Source organism: Gobio gobio (assembly GCF_949357685.1).
Source record: "Gobio gobio genome assembly, chromosome: 14".
Lineage (NCBI taxonomy): Eukaryota > Metazoa > Chordata > Actinopteri > Cypriniformes > Gobionidae > Gobio > Gobio gobio.
In genome coordinates this window covers 36,155,205-36,167,518 of record NC_137107.1, presented here as the reverse complement: position 1 = coordinate 36,167,518, position 12,314 = coordinate 36,155,205, and the positions used below count along the sequence as shown (strand labels likewise).

General features: G+C 39.0%; 1 protein-coding gene across 2 annotated transcripts in view; it reads right to left on the bottom strand.

The window, feature by feature from the left end:
* Positions 1 to 11,776, bottom strand: part of fam219aa (family with sequence similarity 219 member Aa) — a 28,319-nt gene extending 16,543 nt beyond the window's left edge. Inside the window, exon 1 of one of the 2 annotated variants that reach the window (XM_079835220.1) lies at positions 11,517 to 11,776. In XM_079835220.1, the coding sequence (XP_079691346.1) occupies positions 11,517 to 11,576 (60 nt within the window). In that variant the 5' untranslated portion in view covers positions 11,577 to 11,776. The remainder of the gene's footprint in view (positions 1 to 11,516) is intronic. The other variant, XM_079835219.1, reaches the window with a different exon arrangement.
* Positions 11,777 to 12,314: the final 538 nt, after the last annotated feature.

Here is a 12,314-nt window from a genome sequence, read left to right as displayed (position 1 = left end):
TCCTTTTTCCTATTTTTTATCATTCTAAAATCAGGCAATGTCAGGGTCATCTTTAACTCTGAGGACCCCTTTCCTATTTCCTGCTTATTGTGGATCACATTTGCCATGTCCAATTACCCACACTTGCCGTCTTTGAACTTGACCACTTGTCTACTTACATGACGTATTTCCTGTATTTGGCCCAAGTGTTCAAGTAGGCGTGAAAACTGCAAGTGTGTATATAACTTTTGATTACCCAATGGGACACACTTTATAATTCAGTCAAAATACTGAGCTCGGTCGTAAGCGTTCCTGTGAGTGCGTGGTGCGAGCCGTTAGCAGGTGCTTATGCTTACTATAACTCGCACTGTAGTAGGGGTGGGCGATATGGCCAAAAATGTATTTAGATAAAATCTTTTCATATCAGTCGATATCGATAATTATCACGATATTATTTCTTTCTTTCAAATTTAAAGGCAGATTTTTGCTCCTAAGTGAAGGCTGTACAAACCAGACTGTTAATTGTGGTTTTAAACTACTCTTTATTGTCAGAATATGACAACACTTCACGTTTTTGAATTACTTACACTTTTCCAGTCATTTTTCCTAAACAAAATACATTTCTTAATAGAAAAAATTTATGTTTTAGTTTCTGCATGTTCTAACAGGTGATATTGTTTCTAATCATGAAACAGGTTTGTGTCACTTTGGCATATATCTTCAGCTGCAGTATTAATAATATTACATGTTTTGTAATATGCACATTTGACAGGAGTTGACAGTAGTAGTTGCTTGAGTTAGGAGGATGCAGATGTAAATTTATGTGCATTAACAAAAACACGGACATCTGTAAAAATTGTAACAACCTCATTTTTATACGGTAAAATATATTATGACTGATTTGTATTAAAATGAAGCATTGGTCTTCCATAGTATCATAGATTTAGATCATGATAACCACAGTTAAAAACATGCATATAGCTCTTCACTGCCTTGGTCAAATGTATCTATATGGTTTCTATGGTATTTGAATGAAAAACAGTAGACCTAGCCTAAAAATATTTAGCATAAATGCACAAATTCTATAGCTCAATCACACAAAAAAATACTGTAATAAAATCCCATTACTCCTTTAATACATTTAATACATGTCTACATTAATAATATAATATAATTCTATAGGAATATCCCACATTTCTGCCACAGTACCATGCGGTGCAGTTACATCAGTACATTCATGCTAAATTATGGATAAGATGGAAAAGCCTTCTGACTGTATCTTCGCACACAGTGTTTCTCCTGTTTGTCAGCACTGTTACATCTGGCATTAAACTAGCTTAAATCACCAAGACGTGTGTTTTTCGTTGAATGCACGCGCTTCTGGGTCCACAACGCACTTTAGAGTTTGCGTGACTGTTCAGAGTGAATCTCTTCTAGTGAGCTCGCGTTGAGTGAGCGCGCTGCCGTTTGGACTTAAACCAGAGCGGATATGGTCTGTGTGACGCGGTTCAAATGAGTAACAATTCGTGCTACCTTTTATCAACAAATTCATCGTCTTTGGATGATGACTCAAGGTTAGCTTCACTTTTGAATTAACGTTCGTCGCCGCATCCACTCATTTCCACTTGTGTTTGATTGTGCACGTTAAAAGCTGCAGGCTGACTGGCTCTGACTGGCTGTTGTCGCGCTTATTTCTGTTGCAATTGGGTAATCTATATCGAGTAAAAATGTCCAAAGCTTATCATCGTTATCGACATGAATTTTATCGCGATTCGATATGATATCGTTTATCGGCCCAGCCCTACACTGTAGTCATGGTACCCAGGATAAGCACACACACGCACCATTTTGAGAAATCAGGCTCAATAGAAACCAACGCGGCTCTCGTCTTTTCTATAAAGGCCAATTTATACTTCTGCGTCGAGTGTACGCCGTAGGCTACACGCGTAGCCGACACCGTCATGAGCATTTATACTTCTGCGCTGTTGTCCGCGTCAATGTGCAATTACACATGCAGACGCTAGTAGGCAGTGTCCGCGGGCATGTTGGTGTTATCAAGACAACAGCTGAAGAAGAAGCAGCTTGTTGTGTAGAATCTGTACATTCATGTCGGAATATCAGCAGCAGTGAGAGAGCGGTTTTTCTTGCAGCTTGAGTTGTTGTATCTAATACAAATTTAGCATCTCTAGTTGATTTGTAGAGTTAAATAAGGTGATCTGGAGCTGGAATGCGTTTGTGAAATCATGCAGAGTGCTCGTGTCGCTGTTTTCACTAGCGGTGGCTCGAGCAATCGATTGCTGTTGCGGAGACTTCATTCACGAAATATAACCTAATGTGTCCCTGTTCTTGATATACAATTACTGATTAACATCTTTGGTTTTAATGAGAAAATAAATAAACTATACTCAGCGGATCTATGTATTTATTTACTTACTACCATAAAGAATCGCTGGACTACAAAATATTGTGTTATAGCAGACATAAGGAACTAACTATCATCCCATTTCTGGACACACACACACTCCTCGCAGATTTTTTATTTATTTATTGACCTGAGGTAGGGGTTCTGGCAGACCAATCACAGCGCTTGCGGTCCGCGTAGAATTGACGCGTTGTTACATTTTTGGAGAGGTGCGCGTCAGGGTACGGCGTAGGGTACGGCGTAGGGTACGGCGAAGGCTACGGCGTAGGGTACGGCGAAGGCTACGGCGTATCCAACGCGTCTATGCGTATGGTACGCCGTAACTTCTGCATGCACTCGACGCAGAAGTATAAATTGGCCTTAAGGCATATCTGATAAGAAATAATACAATAATACTAATAAAAGTAACCTCCTGAAACAATATTGTGTGAGTGGCTGCTGACGTGCAGTGAAACAGCCAATCAGAGCAGAACTCCACATTACTATTCATGACCCTTCCAAATAAGGGAAAACAGACCATTTTGTTCTAGGGACAATTTCTAGGGTTGTAAATGGACCTGTAAAACCGTATCTGGACAATTTTTGCCCTTAAATAAGCCACATACCCTCTAAGTAGATATGAGAGAACAATTTAAAATATTTTTTCAACTCATTCTAGGGCACCTTTAAAATTGTCCACAGCCTCCTTTCTTTACAGCTGCTCGGGTGAAAGATGGATGAAACGAGGGAGATTGTAGCTGTCATAGTAACCGACTGGTACTTCCTGCATAGCTGGCTTGCACGAAACACCAGACATGTTTTGTTGCTCGAGCCTTTTAATATGTAGGGTCTGAGTGCTCTGTGACATCACCAGGGACTGGGAGAGACAGAACAGAGGGAGCTTGTTGGAGGAAATGTTGAGAGCACACCCAAACCGCCTCTGCCAACAGAGCGCCTATTGTGACCTCAAAAAGCCTGCCTTCATTGGATGTGGCCCATGTGACCACTTGAGACTCTTTGGGCCATCATCATGTATTTTTAAATAAACAGTTACAATTTACATAAATATATGCATTATAAAATTAAAAATACTACCGTTACTAAAAGGCTATATAGAAATAGCAATTAAAATTGAACTAAAAATATAAAACTAAGCTAATTAAAATATTATAAATACATACTATATAAATAATACTAAAATAACACACTATTTCTACACTTTTGAAGGGGTCATTATGATGTGGCTTTTTTTAACATCCAACGAAATCCATTTGTTTCCAAACATGAAGGAGGATACAGCCTTGTTGGTGAAGGAAACCTCTTTGCCCACTGGCTCAGCGGTGGCATAGTGCCAGCTGTAGGCCTGGCAGGGTTCTCACAAACCCTTTAAGCTCAGCACCAGCTAAAGAGACCAGCGGGGGATTGTGGGTAAAAGCCCAGCAGGATACCATCAAGCTCCTGAAGCATCTAATCGTATGCTGGATTTAAAGCACATTGTCATTCATCTGGATCTGAAGCCGTTCCTGGACCACTATATGATTTTCTCTTTTTTCTGAGCATCGATCACAACACCTTCAAAGAAAGGTCAACATAAATTAAAAAATACTATTTATCTGTCTTTGGACTTTGTGGTCTACAAAGGACTCTGTTGAGGAAGCCGATGTATTGAGCTGTATCCAGACAGCCTTTGTTAGACTACACACAGGCTGCGCAAAACTCAGAGGAATAACACCAAGCACAACATCAAAGTCATGCATATTCCACAGACTACAAGTACAACTGCCCGTGAAATTTATGCAACATCTAGAGAAAACCAAGGAGTGATGCCTCTGAGCACTACAGAGCAATATCTGATGCAACCCTAATCTCTGTTCTCGTGTTTTAAAGCTGATTTTAGTATGTTGTCACAAGATTACAGTGATCAGTCTATAGAAACTATCAGCACTGAAACCATACATTGATCTAGAGTAATGCAAGACTCACAAATCAATAGAAACTCATCAAAAACAAGATTGCAGTTTAACAATGGCGAATCCCCAGAAATACTGTACACATGTAGGTCTTGTGTTAAATAAATCTCTCACAAGGAACATGCTATCTGTCATGCTACGGAACATGCTATCTGTCTCTGATGCGGAAAAGTTCATGCATTCGTGACCTCTAGACTAGATTACTGTAATGCACTACTAGCTGGCTATCCTGCATCCTCAATAAACAAGCTACAATTAGTCCAAAATGAGTTCTTACTAGGTCAAGAAAATATGATCACATAACACCAATTCTAACATCCCTACAATAGTTACCTATTAAGTTTCGTAAAATGAAAATTCTGTCATTAAAGGTCCCGTCTTTCGTGTTTTTTTGAAGCTTTGATTGTGTTTACAGTGTGCAATATAACATGTGTTCATGTTTCATGTGTAAAAAAACACAGTATTTTTCACAGAATTTACTTATCTGTATACCGCTGTTTTCACTGTCCTCAAAACGGCCTGAGAATTTCCTCGTTCTATGAAGTCCCTCCTTCAGAAATACGTAACGAGTTCTGATTGTGCCAGCGGTTCCCGTGTTGTTATTCGACAGCAGCTTAGGGCACGTTACCCGGAAAGGTCCCGCCTCTTACCATAACGGGGAGATGAACGCGCTCAAATTACAGCCCCTGAAGGCCAAAGGTGATTTGACTCCGGGATGAAAATAACAGCGTCTGAACCACATGGCGACAAACGCAACCGAACCGAACCGAACCGAACGCAACACTTCCTCTCTCCACGAGGGAGCAACAAGACCACACCCCCTTTTTCGCGTATTCTTGTGGGCGGAGGTTAGTCAACTGCTCTACTGACGTAATTAAAGCAGGATGTACCAGGATGTAGTCCAAACCGGCCGTTCGCTGTAGGCTTTGAAAGGGATCTTCTGTCAAATAAAATATCTCGCTTGGCATTGAACTTTGAGCTTTATAATTTTACAGGTATTATTTATGCTCTAACAGCAACATTACACACTAACTAAAGTTTGAAAAATGGGATCACGAAGAACAGGACCTTTAATTACTTACCCTCATGTCGTTCGACACCCGTAAGACCTCCGTTCGTCTTCGGAACACAAATGAAGGTATTTTAGTTGAAATCTGATGGCTCTGAAAGGCCTCCATTGGCACAATGCATGGTTCACTCTCAAGACCCTTAAAACGTACTAAAGACGTCGTTACAAAGTCCATCTCACTACAGTGGTTCTATAATAACTTTATGAATCGGCGAGAATAGTGTTTGTGCACAAAAAAACCCTAAATAACGACTTATATAGTGATGACGATTTCAAAACACGGCCTCATGAAGCTTCGAAGCGTTATGAATCAGTGAGTCGAATCATGATTCGGATCGCGTGTCAAACCGCCAAACTGCTGAAATTTGGCGATTCAAACCGCTGATTCGACTCGCTGATTCATAACGCTTCGAATCTTCATGCCTTTCAGAGCCATCAGATTTCAACTAAAATATCTTCATTTGTGTTCCGAAGACGAACGGAGGTCTTACGGGTGTCGAACGACATGAGGGTAAGTAATTAATGACATAATTTTCATTTTTGGGTGAACTAACCCTTTAAGATCACTAAACTCTGGGCTTCTGGTAACATCTAGGATATCCAAGTCCATTAAAGGAGGAAGAACGTTTTCATATTTGGCACCTAACTTATGGAATAGCCTTCCTAATAATGTTCGGGGCTCAGACTCACTCACTCCTCCAGTTTGGAACACGCCGACTTTTGGGGACTTTAGCTTATTCACCGTATCCCCCAGAGTTAGATAAGTCCATACATACCATTCTCATCTCTGTGCGTGCCATAACTCTGTCTGACGCACCCATCACTAGCCTAGCTTAGCACAAAGACTGGAAGTAAATGGCTCCAGCTAGCCTACTGCTCAATAAGTGACAAAATACTGCCAACATTTTCCTATTTACATGTTGTGATGTGTATAGTTACATCGTGTACTAAGACAGATGGAACTTTGCTGCAGTACCATGGGTGTAGTGGCGCAATGATATTACGCAGCGCTTGAAAATAGTCCCCAGCACGCTCCCTGTGCAAGCAGGTTGTCACGTTGGTTATGTTGACAGAAGTTAGCCTATTTTCAGGTGCTGCGTAATATCATTGCGCCGCTGCACTCATGGTACGACAGCAAAGTTCCTTGATTATTACGCAAGAATGACAGTATAGTTCCTAGCCATATCGCAGGGTTTTTCCTACATTGAAATTTTTTTGGCGGCCGCCAAAACAAATTTTTGTCCCGCCAAAGCCTTATTTGATCAGTTATTGTGTCACAGTCAGAGCAGTGTTTCCCAACCGAGGTGCCGTGTAAAAGTCCTTCATATTTTTTGTTCAAATAATTATCTTTGTAAACTTTGTTCAATGCATGCGAGTGCTGCCGTATGACCAGTCATTTTCGCCGTCATCACCCGGGTGTAGTGCCAGACGACGCAAATGAGAAGTCGCGCGCGCTGTGAGAAAATGTGTCTCTGTGCACTCATCCGAAAGCGCACATCTCACAACGCGCAAATTGAGTTCTCTTTCAAGTCTTGCTCTTGAACGGACAAACTCACACACAAGTATGTCAACATGTCCATCTTGATGAGTATTCTAGCAGACATAGTCTGTATATGCCTTAATTAAACGTAATAGTCGAGGAAGACGACGCATATACGAGCATCAGGTCTTAAAGGGGCAGTAGCATTAGGTCTTAAAGGGGCAGTAGCATTAGGTCTTAAAGGGGCAGTAGCCTTTACTGCTGTCTGTTTAATGTCAAACAACAAAAGACAAGGACATCACTCACTGCTCTAGATTGAATAGCTTTTGTAAGTTTAATAGGATTAATCTTTAATTTATACAGTCAAATATGCAATGTTATTTTACATTTGATCAATTTCTGTACCTGAAAACTAATGTTAGACGTACCTGAAAAACCTGAAAAGCATAGTTTATTTTATTAGTATCTTTGCTCAATAGTATTTATTTGTGCTGCTGCTTGTATTTAAATTATTTGTTCTTATTATGTTCTTTATTTTTATTTGACAGTAGTCCTTTTTTCCCTGAACATAGCGAATACTGAAGCGTAACGTATGCGAGGGGGTGCCACAAAATGGAGAACATTTTCAAAGGGTGCCATGACCGAAAAAAGGTTGGGAAACACTGCGTCTGCTAATGTCCGATTCGCGACCTGATGACTCCTTTGAACCGAATCATTTTAACGACTGGTTAGAACAACTGATCTGTCCAACACTGAACTCACAAATCAGTTTAATCATTTACTCTGAACACATCTGAAATGAGAACACAAGTGTGCTTACCCAATTTAGCAAGAGTGGGTGTAAGAGTTAGTTTTAGTTACCCACAGTCTTTCAGCTTATTTATGTTCACAATGTGTAGTAAAATAAATAGCCTAAAATCATCTAGTTTAGACTGGAGTGAGGTGAACCCAGAACAAAGTTGTTATTAGCCAGTTGATGAAATTGTATATGGCAGAAAATTTGGCTATTTGTTCATTTTTTTTAATACTACTTTTTAATATTGATATGATTATATACCAAAACAATTATCTGTAAATAGTGTAAAAATGAGGAACAAAAACAAACATCAAGGTATCAAAATAAGATAAGCAAAAATTACAAACTTTCTTTGAATTTATTTAAAATTTATTGTCAGTATTGTGCTTGCAGATCACGTGGGTAAGGTACTTTTTTACTGTGCGTGTGTGTGTGTGTGTGTGTGTGTGTGTGTGTGTGTGTACAGCCACCACCGAAGACCATTTTTGACCCAGGAAAAACCCTTTATCGGTCTAGAAAATCGCAAATGTTCATTTTCCGTCGGTCTTCGTACACAATGCAACTACCAGTATACACATCACAACATGTAAATAGGAAAATGTTGGCGTTATTTAGTCACTTATTGAGCAGTAGGCTAGCTGGAGCCATTTACCTCCAGTCTTTGTGCTAAGCTAGGCTAGTGGTGGGTGCGTCAGACAGAGTTATGGCACGCACGGAGATGAGAATGGTATGTATGGACTTGTCTAACTCTGGGGGATACAGTGAAAAAGCTAAAGTCCCAAAAGGTTGGCATGTTCCTTTAAATCTAGATTAAAGATTCATCTCTTTAGCCAAGCATTCACATAATGCATCTCATAACATTGTACTCCAGTTATATCAGTGCACATGATTGTCTTTGCTTAATGATTTGAACAGCAGCTACGCTAATTATTTTTCCGTTCTGTGTTTTTTCGGGAGGGACGCCCATCCCGAGGTAACTAGAGAGTCCGTCAGCTCCAGTCTGGATCCAGCCTCTCATAAAGACTGCAGATGACCAACACCTGTGAAGAGACAACTCTCAACTCCTGCGAGGACTTCAGATGACGCAGCTTTGCATCAACACGCACACATGCTCATTTCTATCTACCCTATTCATTAACAACATGTATTCTTATTTCACTTATTTCTGTGCCTTAATTATTACATATATATATTAATGAATATATTGTTAGCTAATCTGTGTGCTTAGTGCATTTCTGAAATGCATAACGTGGACAAATCACTTTAAACTGTAATGTAGACGCATGCATTTTCTGTGAAGCTGCTTTGAAACGATATGTACTGTGAAAAGCGCCATACAAATAAATGTAAATTGCACTGAATTGAACAAGGACTAACGTTTGTCTTCAAGGACTTTAAAATGGGTGCCAATGAGAAGGTCAACATTTAACATCAGGAAAACATAGATTAATGATGTCATGTGGGATATTATGATCTGAAGGCCAGGATATTTATGTCCTCTCTGACCTCATGTCATGTCAATATGGCATTTTGGTGATGCAGGTTGATGAAGGAGATGAAGATGAGCGAATGCTGACATAGCTGAAGTGGTAAAAAGGATTGGTGGGATTATATGATAAGATGTACTCTGGACCAATCACAGCAAAGCATGATCCATAAGGTGACTAACAGTTGCTGGTGGTTGTAATTTCCTATATAGAACTCAAAAATAAATACATTATATATCAAATTGCCCACTCATTTAAAGGGATAGTCCACCCAAACAATGTCTTCTGTGGAACATGAAAGAAGATATTTCGAAGAATGTAGGTAACCAGTTTCAGTTCCCACTGACTGTCATTGTGAGGACAAAGTCAATGGGAACTAAAACTTCTTGGTTTCCAACATTCTTCAAAATATCTTCTTGTGTGCTCTGCAGAAGAAAGAAAGTCATACGGATTTGGAGCAGCATATAGGTGAATAAATGATGACAGGTTTTTCTTTTTTGTATAGACTATCCCTGTTAGTTTGACAGTAATGTTGTTCTAGAACTAACAAAAGATGCTGATCCAGGAAAAGGCCCTGCTTGGCAAAATCATAGTCAATGCAAACCGGCAAGGACTGTGGAAGCTTACTGTTATTACTGACCTCCTTTTATCCAAGCACATGGTATCTAAAATTTGAGTTTTAAAAAAGTGCTGCTTGTTTTTTTCCTACTCATTTATGAGGTCTAATAGAATGTCACCACGTCTGTATAGACAAGACATCAACAACAACAAAAAAGGTGTGATGATTACAATAAATCAGAAAGCCAATAACTAGTAAATTCCTGAAAGAAAGGAATAAGCATTCTTCTTTGAAAAGCAGGTGCCATATTGTAGTGGGCCTGTCCTTTTCTGCCCACAGAGGAATGAATTAGCATGAGAAAGCGCAGTTTGTTGTATAGGGTAACAGCTGGGTCTTCAGCACTTTGGGAATAGTGAGGCGCCACTGAAAAAAAGGATGACAATATCACTCCCGGCCATATCTCACCAATCCAGCATATTCTAATGTGTGCATTCCAGTCTACCCAGAAAATACAGGCTACTAACTGAATGAAAACATACTTACTGAAATCAATGCGTTTACAAAAGCTCTAAAACAAAGAAGTAATTCAAGAAATGCAAGATGTGTCTGCTAATGTCTCATTGGGCAGACGTGAGCCAATCTATTCAAGTCAAGTGCTTTCAGGCTTGTATAGTTTGTGATTATCATCCATGCGTTTTCTTATATATGTTAAATTCTACAGTATTGTTTAACTAATTATTTTGAATGCTGTGTCCTTAAAGGGTTAGTTCACCCAAAAATGAAAATTCTGTCCTCAATTTCTCAGACCTTCGTTCATCTTCGGAACACAAATTAAGATATTTTTGACGAAATCCGAGAGCTCTCTGACCCCTCCATAGACAGCAACACAACGAAAACTAACGACTTTATTCAGCAACTCCTTCTCGTCTGTGTCAGTCTCCTACGCAGTTTATGTCGGCCAGCTATTGGCTACGCATGTGTTGTGGTGCTCACGTGAACAGCATCAGCCAATGGTAAGCCGGCATTCTGGTGTGCAACACGGAAGCAATGCACTGTGTTTCCTACGTCAACAACTCCCTAAAAATGTAACTAAACACGTATTTAGTTACTTTTTATGCAAAGTAAACATTACTTTTGTGTTACTTTTCCTCACCTGGGCTGGGCTTGCTTGTTTGTTTTATAATGACAAAAAAAAAAAAGTTATGTTTTTGGCAAATGTAAAAGTCCTTTTTTTCACACCAAAAGTGAAAGGATGCAGTAGAATAAAGTTCAACATTCTTACTTCAGCAATAAAAATAAAAAATGAAACACAAATGTGCTGTTTTTGTAATTTTTGCTTATTAGTATGGTTGAACTGGATAATCAAAGGTCAGCAGCAAAGACACTGACAGTGAGATTAATTACATAACGTATATTTGTGTTATTTAACACATTTATTTACTGCAGGTTTGCATAATATAACAGTTCATTATCTGACCGAAAGAGATTCATTTAATTCCGATTCGTGACCAAACCGAGAACAATATATTCCGCTCATATTCTGTTTGTCTGAGTCAATGTCAACCATAGGATGTCAACACTATAACAGCTGGCATAGTATCAACTGCATATGTCGGTTTTGTCTAAATAACCGATGCTTTGGATGACGTAACGCACCGGCGTTTATGGGATAGGGTAAGTTAGATAATACTGAATTACTGTCTTTACACACAGTAATTTAGCACGACGTGTAAAGGTACACACAGTGTTATTCATATAGTGAGAGTGACACTTACCAGCAGCTTTATCTCTGGATTTACTGGTGGCACTTGAAATCTGTCAATTTCTTCCATCATTTTGATAAAACGTCAGTCTTGTAAAGTGAAGCACAAATGCTTAAGGCGATATCCAAATTGAAACCCGCATTTATTCACTCTCTGGATCGGTTCAAAGATGCCGAGCTCTCCAGCATCATCTCTAGTTGTTTTCCGCTATCTGGCTGTTACCAGTCAGGGGTGACTCAACAGCAACATCTGACTTCCGGGTCCGGCACCCCTCCCGTACTGACGAGGAGCTCAATAAGAATAGAAAAATAAAATAAAAAAACCCCGAGAAATTCAATTTTCTTCAAAAAAGATATCGATACAAACAGCACCCAGAGACTTCAGTGCATTTATTTTGGCTTTAAAATTACTCTAAGAAAGAAAAATTACTGAAGAAAGACTTTTCCCTATTTGTTTTTGAGAACATTGACAAGGATTTTCCTTTACTTTGGGAAAATGTTTTGTTTGGATTGTTAATTGAGAAAAAAGAGCATTTACAAAAAAAAACGAAATATACTTAACTTTTTATTTTGTCAACAAAATTGTATATACATAAATGTAAAATTTCAGCTCAGAAACCACTTTTTCATGTTTTGCTTGCTGAAGTATAACATTATTTTGATATGATCTCTAACTGTAACAAGAAGGCGTTAAAAACAATTGAAATATGTAAGTCTTTTAATCTTTTCCTTTGATATGTGATTCTGATTAGTACCTGTCTTGTACCTTTTTTTCTTTCTTTTCTTTTTTCTTGTTTATTTGTTCTACATC